The 24,317-nt window shown below is 44.6% G+C and overlaps 1 protein-coding gene across 1 annotated transcript; it reads right to left on the minus strand.

Annotated features, from left to right (window-relative positions):
* Positions 1 to 602: 602 nt before the first annotated feature.
* Positions 603 to 16,659, minus strand: Gng2 (G protein subunit gamma 2). Its single transcript, XM_059274514.1, has 2 exons — positions 16,546 to 16,659; positions 603 to 1,486 (listed from the first exon to the last, which is right to left on the minus strand). The coding sequence occupies exons 1-2, from the start codon at positions 16,630 to 16,632 to the stop codon at positions 1,358 to 1,360; spliced, it is 216 nt and encodes a 71-aa protein (XP_059130497.1). The 5' UTR covers positions 16,633 to 16,659; the 3' UTR covers positions 603 to 1,357.
* Between the last annotated feature and the right edge of the window lie 7,658 nt (positions 16,660 to 24,317).

The raw sequence follows: 24,317 nt of genomic DNA on the forward strand, positions 1-24,317 counted from the left end.
AACAGGGCACAAAGCAATGATGGCTTCGAACTTCTGGGGGAGTGAAAAATGAGGACCATGTCGTTGGGAAGAAGAGCCAGCTGCTCAGTGTGCCTGGGGGACTTGTCTCTCCAACAGCTGGTGTTCTGGGGGTGGCCACCTTCTTGGAAGCTGGGGGTTTATTTCTTCTGATGCTTGAGCTAAAGAGGGCCATAGGTTTCTAGTGTTGAACGCGGACAATATTCTCTTGCCTATGATTTCCACGGTTCCTGGAAAGTGGGAACGTGTTGGTATTCTGACAGTGCCTTCCTAAGTCATGGTGGATCCCTGCCCGTTCTCCAGTATGGGGTAACTGTGCTGCCCAAACGCTGTAGATTGGGGAAAAGCTGTCTCTAGGCGCTTACACCACAGTTAACTAGGAGGTATTTCAGGATGACTAAGGCTCTGAAGTGATCTCCATTTTTCAAAATACAGAGGATGTTCCCCCCTCTCAAGCATCTTTTTCTCTCTCACGTCTCTTCTTAGCTTTCCAGCCGAACAACAAAACTTCTGAATGGATGCAACATGGGGACATTTTCATGCAGTATTACTCAAAAACTATCACAAAGACATGAAAGCACCAGTCACAACACATGGTTTACTTTTACTTGCAGAATCAAAACTATCATATACAAATATTAAGAAGAGTGGTAATAGAACACAGATAGCCGGCATTGTGTGAGTGTGTGTGGTGTGTGTGGTGTATGTGTGTGTGTTCTTTCTTTTTTTTTATTCTTGTGAAGAAATACCATAGGGAACATCTTTCTAAGCGTCTCAGCTATTCACTCATCCTTAGAGTTCAGGGTAACACACAAACCCAGCCTTATCTCCACAGTACACTAACAGGGAGGAGTACAGAAAGAGAAAGGGAAGGGAAAGAAAAAGGCACGAAGGACTAAACATGGATGTCATTCAACAGAACTGTGGCTACATGGGACTACAGCTTATCAGAGGGTATTTGAAAGACAATTCTCATTCCCAGAAGGTCAGCCATATCTCAGCTCAGGACACCGGCTTTAATGTTTATTTTGTTTTTAAATATGAAGCAGAAATGTAAGGTTTTAGAGGGATAGCAGAAAAGAAGTGACACCGATTTTTTTTTTTTTATACATTCCCCTCCTCCAGGCAGGTCTGCTGGGTCAGATCTCTAAAGTTGGGACATGGAATCAGCTTCCATTCTCACAAGGGGACAGTTTGTTAAACATGCACAGCCCGGAGTGTCCAGGATGGTTCTCCTTCCTCTCTTTAAATGCTGCGGACGAGAAAGGCGCCCACTTTGTTAGGAACTCTACACCAATGTCCCAGGAGCCCCGGCGCTCTTCAGCCTCCTCTCGGAGACTTAAAGGATAGCGCAGAAGAACTTCTTCTCCCGAAAGGGATTTTCTGAGGCTGGGACTGGGGTCAGCAGGGGGTCTTCCTTGGCATGTGCCTCACAGTAGGCCATCAAGTCCGCAGCCGCCTTGGACACCTGCAAGGGAAGGCAGAAACGTCTGAAAGGTTAGACAGGCATGGACCCAAACATCCTTGGTGCTGTCGCTCTCTCAAGCCTCAGCTTTGGGCTCCACCACGCTGGGACTCATCCAGTTAACCAAAGAACGAAAGTGAAGGGAGACTCTCCACCTGCAGAAACTCAGCTCCCTGATCCGCAGACAAGGTGTCAACGAAGCTGAGCGGACAGACTGTTGCCAGCAGGTGGGAGAGCAGACAGAGTGTTGCCAGCAGGTGGAGATCTAGTGTAAAAGGAGCCTCAAACAGAAGAGTCTCAGACTTAGGGCCTCAGCCAAAAGAAGCACTCAACATCAGGGTCGTGCAAGGGCCAACCCTGTTCTTCCACTTCTGTGCCCTGATACCTCAGCTGCTGCACCTGGTGGCAAGGACGACCCAAGTGAGCTAACCCAGGAAAAACTTCCAGGACCTCACATACAGGAAGCTTTTCACACAGGACAGCCACTGTTATTATATACCTGTAGATAACCCATACTTATAGATAACATATATAAGATATCTATATATCTACAGATCGATAGCTATGCCCTTGCTTTTGGAATTCTGCTAGGAATGTCAAAGCCAGGCTGGTATCCCTTTTCTACCCAGGACGCATAGCTTCAAGTACACACACACACACACACACACACACACACACACACACACACACGCTGATATCATGTAGTGCAGAATATATACATTATAGCATCACTATTTGTGGTCCCCAGTAGAGGTGCTGCCCTGCTTTTGGAGATGGTGGGTTGCACATCCCAGCTCCTTGTGAGGTGTTGCCAGTGGTACTTTCCTTTGTGGTTGTTGCACATTTTTGTTACTTGGGGAGCTAAATTTAATGTTGAGAGATCAGCTGACATCTGGGGATGATTTAGGTGATCCCCCAGAAGAATGCCATTTGGAATCAGAAACAAAGTCAGTCATTGCTTTCTTATATGACACAATCCACTTGTGCTGAAGGTCACTCCCAAGGACATTTGCTCATGGAACCACCACCACTGTAGGGTGTGAAAGTCTCTCACAGTGACTATTACAAGTATAACCTTCCCTAACACTTGGGCAGATTATACTATTGCTAAAAATACACCATGCTCTTCACTATAGGTAAGGCCCATAGATCCACACGGTGCTGTCCGACATGGTTATACCGCAAGCAATTTGTTCTGGCCAATGAGATGTGAGAAGAATTGGTAGTAATCATTTTGAGGTAGAAGAATCCATGCGTGTCTTGCCAGGCACTCTTCCCTCTGCCACTCTGTCCATACGATGTTATAATTAGGACCTCCTTTCATCCAGTCACACGTTTTCATGCATGGATCAATGGCCACACCCTTGCTTTGGTCTTTGCCTCAGGACCAAGTGCATTAGGCTCTGCATTAGGCTCCTATCACTTACAGGTGCACCAAATCAATGTCATATTCTCAATCAATAACTGCTCGTTTTTTTTTCTTTCTCTATTCTCTTTGCCGCAGACCAGAAAGATGCAATACTCCAGACAGACACTGCTCCCTAGGCCAGCGCTCCCAATGACAGTGACAATGTGTGAGGTGGCAGTTGATCTGATTAGGAAAGACCTCATAGTCGCTCTGTAATCACAAACCTACTTTGCTCTTGACATCAAGTTAAAATTCCTCTTGCTCTGTAGTAGGAGTCGGAAGTATATCTGTGTTGGAAGTCCAAAGACTAGGGGAGGAGGACCCATGGTTACTGCCAGGAAGCCCAGCTTACCTTGGTTCAGATATAAACACCGATATATGTATTCATATTCATATATGGCTGCCTTGATGTAGCATTACAAACCAGAACGACCAAAACAGCAGCCGTAGTGCATTCTCTCACGGTGTTAGAAATTTGATGTTGGAAATTAAGGTGTCAGCAGCGGTGGTCCCCAACCCTCCAAGGGAGAATCTGCTCCACGCCACTCTTAGCGGGTTGTGGTGCTCTTTAGCGTTCCCTGGTTTGTGCACAGAGCACTCACTCCAGTGCTGACCCCTGTCTACATGGCATTCTCTCCGCTGTTCAAATCCCACCAGTCATTGTGTTAGGGTCTACCCTACTTAGTGTGACCTCCCGTTAACCCGATCACACCTACAAACACCCCGTTACCAAATGAAGTCACATTCTAAGATTCTAGGTGGACATGAATTTAAGGGGGGGAACTATGTGGTATAGTATATTTGTTCCAAAAACCTATCTCTCTAATAGGCAATATGGTAATTGTGAAATATTTTCATTGTGGCCCCATTTTGTTCCATCAAGTCATCTTTTTCTTCCTATCTTCATGACAGTGCTTAAGTAAAAATCAGTATCTGCCATCTCTAGATGAAACCCAGAGGATCAGCAGATTTCCTGAGTGTGGTCATCCTCAGGCAGCAAACGATATGGTAGAAGAACTCAGACTTTTTCTATTAAGCTGTAGCCATCTGCATGCAAACCACTCAAATCCCCGGCTAGTCCCAAAGGTGGAAACTGCTCTTCCAGAAAACCTGGTTTAATCCCCAGCATCCACTTGGCATCTCACAACAGTCTGTAACTCTGGTCCCAGAGGATCCAGTGTCCTCTTCTGTCCTCCTGGAGCACTGCACACACAAGATACACAGACACGCAGGCAGGCAGACACTGATACACATACACTGATTCTGAAGTACTTCAGAAACTTCGTGCCACAGTTTGTATGTGAGCATCTCTCTAGTTCCCAAAGTGCTTTTTAATGACCCAGAAGACACTAGAGTGGGAAAAATTAATAACACGGAGTTGCTCATAGTTTATATTTGAGCAAATAATTCTGAATGATTTCCTTTTCAAAATGTATTATATTTTGTTTCCTCAATTAGATTGCAGTCTCCTGTGGATGATAATCCAACACCACATCAGAATCTTGTTAATAACTAGAATAATTGCCAATATCTGTGGCCTTTGCTATGTGTCAACACTGTGTAAACCACTTTCCACCAAGGGTTGTATTTAATCTGTAGAGCAGTAGCATGTGTGTGACTGTAGGCTTTGTAGGCTAATATCCCCAGGCTTTGCTCTTTCTGTTGTTTGCTTTGGGGGACAGGATCTTATCCTGCCGCCCTGCCCCTTGCTCCGTAGCTCAGGCTGGTATACAATTCAGAATCCTCCTGTCTCAATTTCTTAGACACTTGCATTACAGATGTGTGCCGTCATGTCCAGCACTGTCCTCAACGTGGGTGTGTGGGTTCTAGGCTTCCCTGAGTAAGTGCTTGGCTTGGGTCTCAGCTCAGCAACAGCCAATGGTGAGTGTTCATGTTCCTGATTCAAACTCTACCTAGACTGTCACGTGTGTCCCTTACCTTAGTGTAAACTGCGCGATGTTCTGCCTGGATCTCAGGCTTTGGGGTTATCCTTTCTAACAATTTCATAGTCATAGGCGCAGAAATTTAGAATAGTCTCTACCTTTTCGGTCCTGTTGATTCATTCTCCAAAAATGTCCTATGTTTAGACCCCTTGCTGTCTGCCATCTCCAGAGTTGGAAGCTCCATCTTCTCTGTGACAACTGAAATAACCGCTTATATAAAAAGTCATTCATTGGGTTCCCCAACGGGCCCGAGGACAGAATTTAAAGAGTGGTCTGTGAACGTTGATGATAAAAATTATTCCTTTATTTTTTCTAACGTCAAATGGAAATTTATCATCTCCTTTCCTTATAAACACGGTTACTAGCATGAGCTGTGCAGGTGAGTCAGTCAGCCAATAGAATCAGGTATTTTTAGTCATATTATAGTCATCTTCATAGCTCAACATTATGTTCCTATTTATCCACTTTGTGGTTACAGGCATGGCATTAGACTATGTAATAAAGGGACATATCTATAACCATATATATTATATATAGGTCTTGAAAATATTTTTCAAAGTATGCTATTATCTAAAATAATTTATAAAAATATTCTGATACACTATATTTCAACATAATCAGTTTCCTTGGTAATTCAAAGGCATTGTTTTGAGAAAGGGACCATGAACTTCAGCAGACAGTAGTTAGGTCAAGGACACCAAACTGTTTAGGAAGCTGAATGATGTCTTTGCTTTCGAAAGTGTCACAAATGGTGTCATCGCACTGTGGCCGCAGAGGTGGTTTAAGAATCCAGATTGCCTTGTGGAAGTCCCCATTTGAAATCGTGAGTTTTTTCCCACTCTACTTTGTAGAAACAAAACATCACACACTGGCCCGTGGGTTCTGAACATTTGGGACACACTCCTCTCCAGTTTCATGCCTCAGTACTTTCCCCCTTTAATTCTGAAAGCTCTGTAGTCCTTTCTGCCTTGTAGTTTTGTACATTTGATCCTGAAAACCAGTCCTTCCTTCACATCCTCTCCCGTGTGCTCCACGTTTTTCAGCCAGGAATCAACAGAAACATGGCTCCTGAGAGAGCGCTCATTGATCACCCCGTCTAAACTGACGCTCTTTAACCTTCTCTGTCCAAGGGGAGCCCTCTTCTCTCTCACAGAAGCCTCAACCCTCGCCGGCATGATTATCCTTCTGAGCTTGCTCATTGGTTGCTTAATATTTTCTAACTCTTCAAGCCCTCTTTGGTAGGAGGGCAGGAACCTTATCTGTCTTATTCATCACGGTGTCGTCAGTGCTGACACATGGAAGAGGCTCAGGTAACTACCAAAGGTGTTCTCAAATGTAGAAATAACAGATTAGAGAGGCTGGAGAGTGGTTTGTGTGGGTAAGAGCATGGCCGCTCTTCCGGCAGACCAGGGTTTGATTCCCAGCATCCACATGGCTGCTTACAGGGGGATCTGGTGCCCTCTTCTGCCCTCCTGGAGTGCCAGGCACACACATAGTGCGCAGACACACATGCAGGCAAAACAGCTGCACGTACAAAATAAAATGATAAAAAATTTAATAAGGATTATAAACCACTGGTCTAAAGGGGACACCCTGAGCTCATAGCAACATAATTAAATACATTTAAAAAATAACAGAATGCGTTAGAGGAGTAAAAGAATTACATAATCTAGAGCTACTCATCAGGGTTCTCAAATATCGACGAAGTACAAACAGAGAAACCTGGAAGATGCTACCTCAGTCAACCATCAAAGTTAACGTCACTAGTACGTGACAACTCAAGGTCAAGTCCCACTGGCGCGGAAGGGGGCACAGCAAAGTAATACTCCATACGGCCAATGTGTTCTAACTAGAATTTGTTCAGAGAGAAACATCAGATTGGGGGATGGCAAAAGGGATCGGTGGGTAAATGTCCTTACTGCCGAGCCTCACAACCTGAGTTTGGTCCCCGGGGCCCACGTGGTGAAAGGAAAGAAAAGTCAGACAAGCCCAAACTGAGCGACCTTGTGTAAAATAAATGGCCCACAATCTTAAAATGTGTCAAGGTCATGAGAGGAGATGTGTCATACAGGGCAGCTAAGTGCAAGGCAGGATTTTCAGTCAAGTGCTTTCTCTAAAGAAGGTATCACTGAGGGCAATTTTCAATACGTATATGGGAGTCCCAGGATTAGAGTTGAACTGTATCAATATTGACTCTGATGATCACATTATGATTACGAAGATGAGCGTCCCTAGTTGTGCAAAACAGACATTAAAGTGTTTGAAGGCCCGGGACCGCTCCTCAGCTTATTCCACACAGTAAGAAAATACAAGCTCTGGGCACTGTACCTGTGACTTGTCCATAACCGAGATGTCTGTAGCCCAAGAGCTTACTTCTGACAGTAGCATTTATCTTCCCAGACTGACAATGGCTGAAATACAGCTATGCAGTAACCTCGCCAACATCAAACCAAAGAGCGAGGAGAGGGGGGACTCTGGACAGCCCCAGGAAAGGCCGTCAGACGAGGACCATAAGCTCTGAAATCACAAGAACCTATTCTAGGCAGACAGATGCCTTGATGTCTCAGAGAAGCAGCAGAAGAGGCAGCTTTCTAGAGAGATAAAAACCAGACCTCCCGCCAAACTTAAATGGAATGAGAAGACACAGTTCCATTTTCATTGCATCCTGAAATTGAGCTCCATCTTCAGAGTGATGGCACAGAACGCATGCAAGCCATCTGGCAAAGAAACAAGCCCCTGATAGACCGCCATTGCCTCTGCCCATGGGAAGCTGCCTGTGCATTGAAGGGTGTCAGCCATGAAGTCGCTTCCTCAGTCTCTGGTGTAGCTGGTGTTACAAGCTTACTTCGCCAGGCTTGGCTAAGCGGCTTTTTTTTTTTTTTTTTTTTTTTTTTTTTTTTTTTTTTGAGGAAGGGAAACTTCATTTCCCCTGAAAACTAGGCTACTTCAAGAACTTAATTTCCCAGGGATTTAAAACGTCTAAGGTTTTATAGTACAAATGAGGATCTCAAATGCTTGGACCATTGTGTTTTGAAAGTTTTTAAATAAAAAATGAAACTGTATTATATTATATTGTATTATATTATATCTATGATGAGACTTCTTGTGGCTAAGACATAAGTCAAAACACAAAATTCATTTATATTTCATATGTCTCATGCATATGGCCTGGAAGTAATGCTATGAGTGAGCTTATGTTTTTACTGTGACCTATCAAATGAGGTCATTATGGGGTTTTCCCCTGGTGACACTGTCACTGTCTTGATGCTTAGGAAGTTTTGGATTTAGGAACGCTTCGGGTTTTTTGATTCAGAATGCTTAGTAGATAATGTTTCCCCAGTGGCTACGTACAATGCACAGGCTAAGTATACTTTGTGATGGAAAAATAGCCACTGAGTTGTTAAAAATTATATCAGACCTCAAGAAACTGAAGTTCCACACTCATATCAATACAGAGCAGAATTTAATTGAAAAGCGTTTGCTTCATTTCCAGCTACTGCAGTGAACTGAGACTGACCGTCCTTGAATATCTGTAAGTTCTTTGTATGCTTTACTGATATTATCATCCACGGAGATGTTCTCAATTGACCTATAAGGAGGATTATAGCCTACTCTTCCTAATAAAATTAAACCTATCACTTTGAAGAAAGGATATTAAAACTTTCAACTCAAATGCTGGAAAAATATTTACAAAGGCCCAAACCAAGGCTATGTGTCTTTTTTCTAGCATCAAGCATGATGTCTAACTAGCTCTCTCTCTCTCTCTCTCTCTCTCTCTCTCTCTCTCTCTCTCTCTCTCTCTCCCTCTCCCTCTCCCTCTCCCTCTCCCTCTCCCTCTCCCTCTCCCTCTCCCTCTCCCTCTCCTTCTCCCTCTCCCTCTCCCTGAGTCTCGCTATACAGCTCAGGCTGTTCTGGAACTTGCAGCAGTCCCCCTGTCTCTGTCTCTCAGGTGGGATTACAGGCACACACCACCAAACTGGTCCTGGTGTAAACCACCTTGTCTCCCAGTATAGCACTTCTCTGAAGTTCGGTTCCTATGCACTATGAGTCTATCATCAGAAAGACTATTTACTCATTAGAAATGCCCAGACTTGACGCACTAATTTATGTATTTTTTCAATTATTAAAATGAGCCTGGCTTTTTAGTTTTGAATTGTTTATAAAGATGCACTGCACATGGTGTTGACTTACACTCACACTATGACACACAACAGTTTGACTCTAAAAATCACCTATCCCATCCCCTTTCATACGGCATTTGAATCTCTCTAATTGCCGCAGTTTTGTTTATCTAATTACATTCATGCTAGAATCTTCAAAGAATCACAGGGAACACAAACACTGCCTTTGACTTTAAGGACCATGCAGTTTTTTTGGAAAAGTTTATCTAATAAAAGTAAACTAGCAAATTTGGTAGGAATAGAAAAAGATTCATGAACAGGTGAGGATCTGAGCTGATACTCAATGAAAGAATATGATTTGCACAGGCAAAGAGGAGTTTGGGGTGGTGTATCCCCAGGGAGGAACCCAGAATAACCAGGTATGCAGGAATTACATAACACATTGTTAGTGCAGTAAGGAGAATTGGTTGAAAGGGAATATTGGAAATATTTGGGGGAAATGAGTAAGCTTGAAATTTTTATGTGAGATCCATTTATGAGACTCATCAGGTAAGAAACAACTATTTCCTTCATGCTTCTGGCCTTGGACTTTCCCCCCTTACCTCTAGATTATTTTTCATAGTGATTAAGAGTAGTCTCTGTCACTTAACAGAGAATTCTCAATAGAAGAATCTCAAATGGCTGAAAGACATTTAAGGAATTGCTCAACATCCACAGTCATCAGGGAAATGCAAATCAAAACAACTCTGAGATACCACTTTACACCTGTCAGAAAGGCTAAGATCAAAAACACTGAAGACAGCTTATGTTGGAGAGGAGGTGGAGCAAGGGGAACACTCCTCCACTGTTGGTGGGAATGCAAACTTGTACAGCCACTCTGGAAATCAGTATGGCAGTTTCTCAGAAAATTGAGAATAAGTCTCCCTCAAGACCCAGCTATACCACTCTCGGGCATATACCCAAGGAATGCTCAATCTTACCACAAGGACACATGCTCAACTATGTTCATATCAGCATTATTCATAATAGCAAGAACCTGGAAACAACCTAGATGCCCCTCAACTAAAGAATGGATAAAGAAAATGTGGTACATATACACAATGGAGTACTACTCAGCAGTAAAAAAACAATGATATCATGAAATTTGCAGGCAAATGGATGGAACTAGAAAATATAATCCTGAGTGAGGTAACCCAGAATCAGAAGGACAAACATAGTATGTACTCACTCATAAGTGGATACTAGATGTGAGGGAAGGGATGGCCAGACTGCAACCCACAGCTCCAGAGAGGCTAGCTAACAGGGAAAGACCCTAGGAGGGACACATGAATGGCCCAGTGAAGGAGAAGTGGATGAGATCTACATGAGCGGACTGGGAGTGGGGGTGGTGGTGGAGGGTGAGGAGTGGGGGATGAGAACATAGGGTCATGAGAGGGTCAAGCTGCAACAGGGACAGAGTGGGAGGGCAGGGAGGGAGAGATCATGACAGATGAGGACATCATGGGAACAGGAAGAGGCAGGGTGCCGGGGAGGCATTCAGGAATCCACAAGGATGACCCCACCTGGCAGTGGTCTAGAGGGTGCCTGAACCGGTCTGCTCTGGTGACTGGTCTAGTGAATACCCTAACTATCATCATAGAGCCTTTGTCCAGTGACTGATGGAGGCAGATGCAGAGATCCATGGCCAGGCGCCAGGCTGAGACCCAGTGAGAGAGAGGAGGGATTCTGCAGGCGGGAGATGTCAAGATCATGATGGGAAGATGTGCAGAGATGACTGGCCACACTAGTGGAAGCCCATGAACTGTGGACTGGTAGCAGTGGAGCACCCATGTGACTAGACTAAGCCCTCTGGATACAGAAGATGGTTGTTTGGCTCAAACTGTTTGGGGGCACCCAGACAGGGGGATAGCGATCCATCCCTGGTGCTTGGGCAGGCTTTTGGGAGCCCAGTGCCTGTGGTGTGACACCTTGCGCAGCCTTGGTGCAGTGGGGAGGGGCTTGGACCTGCCTAGGCTCAGTGTGCCAGGCTCTGCTGACTCCCCATGGGAGATCTTGATTTGGGGGATGTGGGGTGGCTTGGGAGGGAGGGCTCGGGGCTGGGAGGAGGGAGGAGATGGGATCTGTGGGTGGTATGTAGAGTGAGTAGAAAGTTTCTTAATAAAGAAAAAAGAGTAGTCTCTGTCAAATATATCACCCTAGCTTACATCAGTCCCTAGTTCCTTTCTTACCCCTATGGATGGGTTAATTCCTAGGAACCATGATTTTGTACTGCAGTTTGATTTTGATAGCAGGAGATTGAAGCTGGAGGTGTCTTTTTTTTTTTTTTTTTTTTTTTTTTTTTTTTTGTTTTTTTTTTTTTTTTTGGTTTTTCAAGACAGGGTTTCTCTGTGTAGCTTTGCGCCTTTCCTGGAACTCACTTGGTAGCCCAGGCTGGCCTCGAACTCACAGAGATCCGCCTGGCTCTGCCTCCCGAGTGCTGGGACTAAAGGCGTGCGCCACCACCGCCCGGTGCTGGAGGTGTCTTACTCTTGCCAAACAGAGATGCCAGATTACAGATGTGAAACTGAAAAGACGTGTTCGAGTCTCGGTTACCCTGGGAGCGGTGGGCGGCCATCTTGTGTCTGTTGTAAGCACCAGTCAGCTGAGAAACACACTCTTCCCAGGAAACACAGACGGTAGGAGAAGCAATGTCTCATGATGGAGCACTCGCAGTTCCCAGTGGCTTCCAGCTGTCCCTTGTACGGCTGACACCGCTGCATTTCTATCCTGGATTCTAAGACACCTCATGCCGTCCATAATTAATCCTCTCTTCCTGCCTGAGCTAGATCGCTTCCAGTTTCTATTTGATACCCGAAGAGTCCTAATGTGGTAACAATACGATAGTTCCTGAATCCCGCTGTCCTCTACTTTGGTACATGTTCCCTCCTCCCGCACCCCCTTATTCCATGACTAGTGTTTGTCTATGTCCTGCTTTAGAGATTCAAGCGTCACTGTTCACAGTCCCTCGATACTCCTCCACTTTGATTCCCTTGTTTTTACTTCCTATCCTTGAAGGAAATGCTAACAAAGAAATAGAGAAAGGCCAGAAGCATCATTGATATATGCCTGGGGCTTCTGAACAGAGAAGCGTTTTATTAGTCCGAATCCCCTGGGACATGTGATACAAAGGCTAGAAAACAAGAAAAGTTTCAAAACAAGAACATGTTATTGAGGTCCTGTGAGCAGGCTGGGTCACTCAGAAGGCCACCCGCGGGATAAGGTGCTTGTGAGACCTTTAGAAACTCCAGCGGCAGCTGTATTCTAGCTAGTCTTATTCGGGGTCCTACTCATGTCAACTCAGCTGCTGCTGGTTCTTCCAGATGAGCATAAAGCGATCATACGCTGAGGTTCCTGCTGTCACTGGAAAATCACAAGCCTGGCATCTTTCAAAAAGCCCCTCTCCCTGATAGGTTCATGCACAGAAAGTAGGTAGGGACGCTAGAAATCTTGAAGCCCTTGAAGGACCCCTGAAAGCAGATAACCAGGTAGCTGACAATTGTGACAACAAGTCACAGTGTTACCCAACAGGGAAACTAAAAATAATCTGTCACCACAGCACGCCCGCCTGGCTGTGTGGTGCAGAACAAATGCCCTAGTACAGCCTGCTGCTGGGTTTCCATCATCAGAAGGTCTGATGACATCAAGAAGTCAGAGATGCAGCTGTGAAGATCTCCTGCGAACGGTTTATTAGGCTAACCCTCTCTCTCTCTCTCTCTCTCTCTCTCTCTCTCTCTCTCTCTCTCTCTCTATTTATGCCTCTTGAAAGGGCAATCAGGAGTTGGCTTTGACACCTTTGGTAATTATGCTTCCCTGATGTATTTGCTTATTCTGATAGTCGGTCTTGTTCAGACCTTTTGTAACCCCTCACTATGAGGCACATTATCGAGGGTAAGACCCATATCTGTTCATTTCTACCTCTAAAACCTAATAAGTACTGACAACATAGAAAATCTCAATAAAATATTCATTAGACAAACAGATGAATATGGACAGATGAAAACTCCAACCTCACAGGGAGGGTCCTGGAGACCTTTACCAAGAACCTAATGATTTGGTCTGACTCTTCAGGGAATCAATGCCATTTCCCATGAATAAACTGAAAAGGGGAAGGGGAAGATATAGGACACTCAAAGTTTTGAGGTTCCTTTCGAGGGAATCAAAAGTGGTTGATATGACCAGTGTGGGTAAGAGAAAGGGGAATAAAACTGAGGAGACGCACAGGAGAACTCTGTAGTTTCCATTAAAGAGTCTGAGATTCATTGTACAAAGGATGGGGAGCTGCGGTATAGTCAAGTCAGTGCGAGAGGAACATGATGACATTTTCCTCTGGAGCGTTTTCTTTGGCAGCTCTGTGACAGGCACCTGTCAGCCTGGTGGACGCGGGTTTGAGCGGACTGCAGGGACCAGGCAGGAGCCATTGCAGTCAAGGGTTCCGGGAAGGATGGCCTGGCTGAAGAGGTCATTTCAGCACCCTCTCTTGTCATTTTTTATCACCCATCAGGACATCACACTCTCCTGTAGGACCAGTGTCTGGGGATTCTGAGGCGTGGCGAAAAATGCCAACCACAGCAGAGATGGCAAAACCACTCTTTCTCAGGAGGAGGGTGGGTGGAGCCTCTGTCCCCCAAAAAGGGAAGGATACAGAAGTCTCTGGGCCACCTCTCTTCTCCGAACAGTTAAATGCCTGACGGTCTCTTTGTACTTTTTCAGTAGGGGGATGAAGAAGAGCAGTGAAGGAGGAAAAGCCAGAAAGTGACAAAGGAAGAAAACGCACAGGAAGGAGCCCCCATCTCATTCACGAGCAGAGAAGGGTGAACGCCAGGGAAGACGGAGCAGGATATGATTGTGGTATGGCCCACCCCCAGGAGTCTGAGCTTACAAAGGAGGCTTCTAGTGGATGGAAAATGTCCAGCGATGTCCGCCCAGCTCCTTTATGGAGGTGGGTGAGCCCTCCCTTCACTGTCCAGGACTGAGCAGATACTGGTAAGACAGTTCCAACCACTTGGCTCGAGGTGGCAGGTCCTAACAGTGGCTGTCTATTGGAATTAGCTGAAGATTAAAAAAAACACTGATGCCTGAATCCTAAACCCAAGAGATCCCAATTTAATTGGTTTTCCTTTTAGTGTGGTTTGGGAATTGGTCTGTTTATAGAACCCTTTGGGTGACGTGAACACACAGACGGGCTGAGAACAATTGTTCTAGACCAGGAGCCAGCAAACTTGCTTCATAAAGGGACAGAAGGTCATTATTCGGAGTCTTATGGGCTATATGATCCCTGATAACACTCTGTTCGGTGGTTGGAGTGTGAAGCCACACACAAAATATAAATGGATGAGTATACGTGTGTTTCAATAATACTTTATTCATAAAAACAGAGCATGGACTGGAATTCAGTCCTGAGCCACATTTTATTGCCTACTGCATACCCCAATGCATCCACTGAACAATCCCGACTTTTTAAGGTAGAGGAAAAAAAGTAGAAAAATACTGTAGTTTTTTTTTTTTTTTAAAAAAAAAAGACATTGCCTCAACTGAATGTGCCAGGCTCTGCTGACTCCCCATGGGAGACCTTGCCTTGGAGGAGGTGGGAATGGGGGGTGGGTTGAGGGGGAAGGCTAGGGGGCAGGATGAGGGAGGAGAGGGGAATCTATGGCTGGTATGTAAAATGAATAGAAAATCTCTTAATAATAAAAAATGAAAAAAAGACATTTGGAATAATGTTCTATTTTTCTTTGAGTACAATGAGATATGTTTCTGAGTTCAGTTTCCTAAAATGCTTTTGAGAAAGTAAAATTGATGACTGACAAAAATTTACCTTACTGGTAATCCATCCTATAATAGCTGTCTACTCATAATGACATAGTGGGGTTAACTTCACATTCGAAATATGCTAAATAAATGGTTTGAACAAAAACCTTGCATCTAAGTCAGCCTCAACAAGCTGAACAAGTCTGGGGCATGGAAGAAAAAGTAGATTACTAACCTTCGTTAAACTTCTATGCAGTGTGTGTGTGTGTGTGTGTGTGTGTGTGTGTGTTTGGGAGACCAAGTGTGACTTTGTGTTTGTGCGTGTTCATGTGGAGGACAGGGGTGAATGCCAGACATCCTCCTCCATCACTGCCCACCTTAGCTTTTGAGACAGGGTCTCTCACGGAACCTGGAGCTTGCTGTTTCTATTAACTGTTGGGCTAGCAAGTCCCTGAGATCTGCCTGTTTCTGTGCATTAACACATCTGGCTTTTTCTCTTTTTACGTTTATTAACTTTGTCCCCCTCGTGTGCTGGGTGTGTGTGTGTGTGGTGTGGTATTGTGTGTGTGTGTGTATGTATGTGGTGTATGTGGTGTGTGTATGTGTATATATGTGGTATGATATGTGTTGGTATGTGATGTGGTATGTTGTGGTATGTGGTGTGCTGTACGTGTGTGTGGGGTGGTATGTGAAGTGGTGTTTGTGGTGTGTAGTATGATGTGATGGTTTTTTGTGTGTATGTGGTGCATGTGGTGTGGTGTGGTGTGTCATGGTGTATGGTGTAGTGTGGGGTATGGTGTGGTGTTGTCTGTGTGTGGTGTTTGTGTGGTGTGGTATAGTGTGTGTGTGTGTATGGTGTGGTATGTGTGTGTGATGTAGTATGTGGTGTGGCATATGGTATGATGTGGTATTGTGTGTGTGTGTATGTGTGTGTGTGTGTGGTATGGTGTGTCCTGGTGTGTGGTGTGGTGTGTGGTATGGTGTGGTGTTGTGTGTGTGTGGTATGGTGTGGTGTGTGTGTGGTGTGTTATGATGTGTTGCATGTGTGTGGTGTGTGGTGTGGTGATGGTGGTGGTGGTGGTGTGTGTGTGTACCACAGTGCACCTGTAGAGGACAGAGGGAGTCAATTCTCTCCTTTACTAAGTGGGTTCTGGAGATTGAACTCAGATTATTGAGTTTGGTAGCTAGCAGCTTTGCCATTGAGCCATCTTGCAGGCCCCCAAACTTGACTTTTTGAGGGTGCTAGAAATCCAAACTCAAGTCTCCTTGCTTGTACAGAAGGCGTTTCACCCCTGAGCCATCTACTTAGGCCTCAATTGTGACTCTTGTGCTTTGAAGAAAAGAAAAAATTCCAGTAAGATATAAAGATGAAAACTTTTTCAATGGTGAATGAATAAAACAGATTAGACTTGTAAAATAGGCAGTTAGTCTTAGATAGTGGACGGGACAGAAAAAGTTAGAACCCAGAATGAGGAAAAATGTCTTTATTGGTCAGGCTGGATGTCTCAAGTGCTCACTCATTTCCTTGGCTGGAGCTCAGCCCAAGCCTGTTTTGTTTTTGCTGTGGGATTTGTTTCTGGTTTCTGACTCAACACAGCGACCCGTTTCAATGCATGCTGTCATTTGACGTTGCGGAAACCCCGGGGAGGCAGAGATGCCTTCGAGAGATGAGTATGAGCGAGGGTGTGAGACCCAGCTCCTATCCTTCCTGATACTATCGACCTCTACGGAAAACCGTCCAACGGCTGCAGGACATTTGCTCCTCAGTCAAGCTGGATGAGCTGCCGATGACGTCACCCTCACCTTTATCCTGTCGATGTTGGCCTCCATCTTCAGCTGCTCTACGAGCTTCCTGGCTTGTGCTATGCTGGCGGTGTTGTTGCTGGCCATTGGAGAGCTGGACGTGGTTCTCAGACGCTCTAGAGAACAAAGGAAGACTGCATCAGAGAGTTCACAAGCTGCGGGACACGCAGTCTTCACACCTCAGAACAGTGAGGAAAGATCATGCAGATCTCAGAACAGTGACGGTAACTCGGGCCAGTTCCCCAGCCAGTCAGCATTACGTATAACTAGCAGGATTTGATTGCCCATTTCTACCCTGCCCCAAATGGGGAATGTTCACCTAGTTAGGCAGAGTAAAATGCACTGATATATACATATACACACGTATATATGATACTAAATCGATAACTTATAAAATGCTCTGGAAGTGGTAGGGTACTGGTGCACACCACCACTGTGTGGCTGCTGTGGCTGCTGTGGGTTGTGGGTGCTCTGTTGTCGGGGGTTGGGTGAAGTGTCCTTAGAAGATGAGAAGGAAAGCCGGGTGGAGGGATGGGGGAAAATTCAATGCTCCTTCAGGTCTCAACACTATTTCCAATATACTGACGGACTCAAGCTCCACCCTGCTGCTTAGCACTCAGACTGCTTACCACAGGGCCACTACACTGGGGAACCAGGGGTGGTGGCCGATGAGGGGGAGGGTAGCTAGTCAACGCCACTTAATTGCACATTGCGAAGTGCCATCCCTCCGGGCTCTGAACATGGCTGAGTTCACAGTTGTTGCTCACAGTTGTTTTTCTCACAGCCCTTCAGGAACACATCCACAGTGTCGAGGGAAGACAGAACCACGTCTAAATTGCTAAGGACGTTAATTAGTTTACTAGTATTTTTCTAAACTAAGCACAAAAGACTTCCTCTTCAGTGCACTTGTGCTTTGAAAGGGACGTTCTCCGCCTGTGTAGCTCACGAGGCAGTGTCTCTGCTAGAGCTCCCGGGGCCCCGTCATGTGGCATGCCTCCCACACCCTTCCAACCCTATCCTAATCTCAGCTCTCGTCTTATCCTTTCTTGGCCCATCATATCATCGTACTTTATTATTACCGTCCTTTTTAAAAGCATTCTGTTTCATGTTCGCTGTCCTCCCCCAAATCTTGATGGGGCCTTGCTTCTCATCAAAGTCCCATGCTATCATTTAAAGCTGCTCCCGAACAGAGTAGCAATGGCCTAGAGCTTTAATTTAACTAGGATGCCAGACCCAGGAAATGAAACCTGACACATGGCATCGATCAACACTGGTCCAATCTTGTTTTGGATCCATTATATTAAACATTGTAACTCTGGCTCTCTTTGGGAATTTTTTTTTTTTTAATGTAGTGATGGAGCGAGACCAGGTTCTTCATCTCAAAAAAGAACTAGGTCACATAGGAAACCCAATGTATGAAGGATAACCTATAATATATCATAGACAAGTTTACCTACCACTAAAATAAAATTGTTTTGTTGTTGTTGTTGTTTTAATTACCAAAAAAAACAGAAGACTATAAGTGATCTCTTTAGTCTTAAGAAAAAAGTTTCTAAATTATTTGTTCAATAATTTTTCATACATAATTCTTCAAGATAAAAGAAGACATTATGTATAATTCTCTCTTGCCTTTCTCTCTCGCCTTCCTTCCGAGAAGTTAGCTTAGAGGGCATGCTGATAAAACAAGCCGCCCAACATTTGCCATGTAAACCGGAAGGCAATTAACTGTTTCAGCAACTTTGTTTCAAAGGATCTGGAGACAAAACAGTGGGGGCGGGAATTGAAGCAATGTCTGCAGCAAGGAGGAGCTCCAAACTGTACCTTCGGATACTTGAAGATAAAGAAAGGGAGAAATTTATGTTAAAAGGAGGAGGAGGAGGAGGAAGAGGAGGAGGAGGAGGGGGAGGGGGAGGGGGAGGAGGGGGAGGAGGAGGAGGAGGAGGAGGAGGAGGAGGAGGAGGAGGAGGAGGAGGAGGAGGAGAATGGGGCTTGGAGGGATGGTTCAATGTGTAAACAACCTGGGTTCAATTCCCTGAAGGCCCACATGGTAGAAGAAATGATTCCAGCCAATTGTCCTCAGACCTCCAGATGTGCTCCCTGACCTGTGCGTGTATGCGCACGCACACACAAAATAAATGTAAAAGACTGATTTAATCAGCATAGTCATTGCACAGGGATATTATATTTCCAAAACCCAATAAACATTTAACAGCCTAGCAAAACTTTACAAAGCCAAGATGAAGTATTGACTTCCCAGTCAGCCTGAGAATATAAACAGCCATGATCTCTAAGTCCCTGGACATTGGTCTATGAAGCTAATGTTTCTGCCCAACTACAATTCATTCAACACATTAGAACGACTGAACCTTCCCTGGGCCTGAAACAGAGTTGGAAGCCTGGCCAACTACTCTTCTGCCTTGAATTGAAACTAAATCCTATAAAAACCAGAAGCATAGACCAGAATTTGCCTCCCAGTACCTTCTGCTCTCGTCTTCATTAGTAATGGCATTTTTCCTTTTTATTTCTTTCCTTAAGTGCATATGTGGGTTACCTGTTTGCATATGTTCATGTGTCATGTGTGTATAGGAGCGTGAGTGTATAGGCCAGAGGTCAGTGTCAGCTGCTCTTTACCTTATTTTTTGAGACTCTCACTGAGTACAGAGATCATTGATTCTTCTAGGCTGGCTGGCCAGTGAGCCCCATGGATCCTCCTGTTTGTGCCTTACCGTGCCCAGTGTTTTTACGTAGGTTCTGGGAGATGAGACTTGGGACCTCCTACTTGCTTGGAGAGTACTTGACCATCTTAGCTGTTTCCCAAGACCACATTCCCTCCTGTTTCACAGTGATTACAGGAAGCTGAAGCATAGCTGAGTGTTACCTGCTGAATGATCTGTTTTCCAGCCTCCCTTGCAGCTAGAAATGATTATCTAAGTTTGGGTCAATGAGTGATGTCCTTGAGGGAAGGAGTTAGCCTCACTGTCATTTTCCCTGTTTCTGGCCATCTGGAACATTCCAAGATGAGTAAGAAGAATTTTCATTTTTTTTTCCTTTTTAAAAATAAAGATTCATTTAAAAATTATTTGTGTGTGTGTGTGTGTGTGTGTGTGTGTGTGTGTACATGTATGAACGTACGTGTGGAGGTCAGAAGAGTGTGATAGATGCCCTAGAACTGAAGTTACAGGCAGTTGTGAGCCGCACTGTGGTTGCTGGGAACTGAACTCAGTTCCTCTGGAAGAGCAGCAAGTGCTCTTAGCTGCTGAGCCATCTCTCCAGGTCCATAATCTGCATTCTTGATGGCAGTGTAGAGATACCATGCCAGCTGTGGACTGGCCACCTTTTATGTGAGAGAGAAGCAAGGGGCATCTTGCTCACAGCCCTGTTAGTAAGAGTTTGCCTGGTGCTGGCCACCCCAAACCAGCTGTTTACCGAGCTCCAGTCTCGTCTTTTGGATTCTAGGGGAGTCTTGGTGTCTTTTCGTGCTCTGGAGGGGACGGATTTAGTGTGTGCAGACTTGTTGCTGCAGTAGTGTACCTTGCACACTTAGCTCCCGAAACAGCAGAAAATTATCTTGCAGCTCTGGATATCAGAAATATGGAATGGGTCTCATGAGGATAAAGTCCAGGTGTAGAGAGGATGGGCGGGGCTCCTTCTGGAGGGTGATGGTCCTAGAAAGAACCCATTTCCGTTGTTTCATGGCTTCCAGGGCATTCTTCATGGCTGGAGAAGGTGAGCGAGTCCTTCTCTTATCACTGCTTGGCTTTCTGAGGTCATATCTTTCTTTGACTCTAACTCCTAATCCGCTTATCTCTGCCAGGATCCTTGTAACTCCATTGTGACTTCCTAGGTCACCCCAGATACTCTTCCTCACTTTATGTCAGCTGATCAACAGCCTTAATTCCATCTGCAACCTGAGTCCCCTTTGCTGTGCATTTACAGGTTCTAGGAATTGGAACCTGACCGATTTCAGGGAAGTTGGGAGTAACCAATTACTTTCTGATGGATTTAAGGCCCACTCCGTGAGACGGAACCCATAACCAACACTGTTAAAGTGGCCAAGAACCTGAGAATAGATGGGTCATGAGCCTAGAGGAAAACCTCACACTACCATTCTGCCAAAGGAATATAGCAGCAGTACAATGACTCCTAATGACATTCTGCTATACTCATAGATCAGTGTCTCACTCACAACTGGGCACTGTGCAGAGAGTTAGAGACTTTGGAGCACTCAGTCCTAAATGGAGTGTTCATCTTCCCCTCAGGGATCTTTGTGAAAGAGGAGATGGAAAGACTGTAAGAGCCACAGGCTCAAGGAAACTGTCTTCCAGACACAACAGGACTGATGAAGAGATGAACTAACAGAGTCTGTGGCAGCATGCACAAGGCCTGCCTGCACAGGCTCAATCCAGACAGGGTCCCAGCACTGAGGGGAAGACGTGAACATGGGCTCCACCCCCTAACCGAGAGGCTATCTCTAATTGATATCAGCGTTCTCCAATGGCGTCGCGCAGGGTATATTAATCACACTTCAGGGCAGGCCCCACCCCATGCACAGGAGTAGTTGTCTAACACAAAACAAACGATACAGCACAATTGTAAACTTTTTGTCTCATTTTACCTTGTTTGGGTTTTTTTTTTTTGACTTGTTGGCCTTTCACTTGTTTATTTCGACTTCTGTTATTTCGTGTGTGTGTGTGTGTGTGTGTGTGTGTGTGTGTGCGTGGTTGTGCACGTGCGTGTGTGTGTGTGTGTGTGTGTGTGTGTGTGTGCGTGCGTGCGTGTGTTTCTTATTTTGTTTTGTTTTTTAAAGGGAGAGGAAAAAGGCCAGGCAGTGATGGCGCACGCCTTTAATCCCAGCACTCGGGAAGCAGAGGCAGGCGGATCACTGTGAATTCGAGGCCAGGGTGAGTTGTTTCGTAGAGGAAACCATGTCTTCTAAGCTTTTGTATGTGTGTGTGTGTGTGTGTGTGTGTGTGTGTGTGTGTGTGTGTGTGTATTTTGTAAATACCTATTCGAAACACACCTATTCAGAAGGAGACTTCTGCATCACTAATTAATATTTACCTCTTTGCTGTAAAATTCACAGCATATCATTTATGGTCTTAAGTCATTTTTAAGCATTTATTTCAGTAGTGTGAGGGACATTTTTCACTGTATGAGGCCATTGCATTATCCATTTCCAGAATACTTTTGATCTGAAACTCCTCTAAACAATAACGTATGTTTCCCTTTTTCGAGGCCTCCCCCATCACAGTTCCATTTTTGACCTTTGAAAAAGAATGGCCCCCATAGGCTCATAGATTTGAATGTTTGGTCCTTAGGGAGTGGTGCTATTTGACAGGGATTAGGAGGTGTGGCCTTGTTGGAGGAAGTGTGTCACTGTTGGGGTGGGCTTCGGGGTTTCAAATGCTCAAGCCAGGCCCAGTGTCTCTTTCTCTCTCTTCCTGCTGCCTGATTGATGATCCAGATGTAGAACTCTCAGCCACCTCTTCAGCACCATGTCTGCCTGTGTGCCGCCATGCTTCCTGCCATGATGATAATGGACTAAGCCTCTCAAATTGTAAGCCAGCCTCAATTAAATATTATCCTTTATATGACTTGCTGTGGTCATGGTGCCTCTTCACAACAATAGAACATTGACTAAGACACTGCCTCTGTGATCTTGTGACCCTTGACTAAGACACTGCCACTGTGATCTTGTGACCATTGACTGACACACTGCCACTGTGATCTTGTGACCATTGACTGACACACTGCCTCTGTGATCTTGTGACCATTGACTGACACACTGCCTCTGTGATCTTGTGACCATTGACTGACACACTGCCTCTGTGATCTTGTGACCATTGACTGACACACTGCCTCTGTGATCTTGTGACCATTGACTGACACACTGCCTCTGTGATCTTGTGACCATTGACTGACACACTGCCTCTGTGATCTTGTGACCATTGACTGACACACTGCCTCTGTGATCTTGTGACCATTGACTGACACACTGCCACTGTGATCTTGACTACTTTGGCTCTTTCTTGGGAGTGGAATCACGAACCTGTCTTTTTTGTGACTGGCTTATTGAATAGAGCATGAGGACTTCAAGGTTCATGAAGGATGCAGGGTAGGCAAATGTTCTTTCTCTTACAGCTGATTGGTATGTGTGCATATATCACAGCTTAGAAATCCATTCATTTGTTGAGGGACATTTTGGTTACTTCCACATTTTAGCTATTTCGAATGCTGCTTTGAAGTTAGATGTCCACATACCTTTTCCACACCACGCTTTTAGCTCCTTAGGGTAGAACCCAAAGGGGGAGTTTCAGATTATTATATATATATATAGATAGATAGATAGATAGATAGATAGATAGATATAAACATATAAATAGAAGTAAAAATGTAAAATAGATAAAGACAGAAGAAACAGACTATACAAACACATAACATAACAATAATGGATAAATATACAAAAATATATGCAATATATAATTATTTAGGATATGCAGTATGTATTTTGTTTTACTAACTACCATACTGGCTTCTAGCATGACTATGCCATTTTATATTTCACCAAAAGTGCACAAGAGTTTAATTTCTGTGCATGCTAGTCAGACGTGTTATTTTCTGTGACTGCTTTTTTCAATAGTAGTTAGTTATTGTAATGGATGGAAAGTAGTATTTTGTTGCTGTTTAGATTTGCATTTCTGTTATCAGTGCTGTTGGGCATCTTTTCATGTGGGAAACAGTGGTTCTCTCAGCTTCTTTGGAGGAGTACCTGTTTGAATCTATTGCCCATGTTTTAAAAGAGGATTTTGTTTTGAAAGTTTGAAGGGTTTCCATTTATTCAGGATATTATGTTCTCATTAGATAAATGCTTTACAAATACATTTTCTTGTTATATGGGCTGCTCTTTATGTTATCCTTAGATGCATACACATTTTAAATTTTTGTGGAGGACAGTTTGTCAACTTGATATGGTTACCTGAGTCACACACAGGAACAATGGCCACATCCAGTGTTGTGAAGCGTTTGCTCCGTGCGGTCTTCTGGTACAGCACAGGTTTATAGTTTTAAGTCTTACAATCATGCCCCTGACCTTTGACTTGGTGAAGGGGTTGGGATAGAACCCAGGGCTTTGTTCTAACATTGAGCAATGTCCCAGCATTAATCAATACATTCTGAGTTAATTTTGATTATCACGTCAGGTGTATCTTCACTGTTTGGCCTATGGCTATTTGATTTTCCCAACCCCATTTGTTGAAAATAGTATCATTTTCCTCATTAATTATAAACTAGATGTTTATTTTTCCTCCCAATTTATATGTTGAAGCTTACTGCATCCCCCCCCCCCAAGTTTAAAGGTAGGGCCTTTGGGAGGTAGTTACATCATGCAGGTGGAGGCCTCATAGACCTGATTAGGAGATGGAAGATGGTCTTGCCCCCTTCTCTCTCTCTGAGAAAATGAGGAAAATCTTGACATCTGCAGGGTAAGAAGAAGACCTCAGGCTGTATTTTTGTTGTTGCAGACCAAACTGAATAAGATACACGGTCTTGGTACCCTGGTCACAAGCCATCTGAATGCATAAGGCATTATTTCTGAACGCTCTGTTTTGTCCCGTTGATCTTCGGAGAGGTGGCATCTCTCTGTGCCTCTGCCACAGTGTTTTGACCACCACAGCTTTGGTAGGTTTTGAAAATAGCAACTGTAAGGACTACTTTAATTTGTCCTTTTGTATGATTGTTTTAGATATTTGGGGCTTTATATAAAAATTTCAGAT

Source organism: Peromyscus eremicus, chromosome 9 (assembly GCF_949786415.1).
Source record: "Peromyscus eremicus chromosome 9, PerEre_H2_v1, whole genome shotgun sequence".
In the NCBI taxonomy this organism is placed as follows: Eukaryota; Metazoa; Chordata; class Mammalia; order Rodentia; family Cricetidae; genus Peromyscus; species Peromyscus eremicus.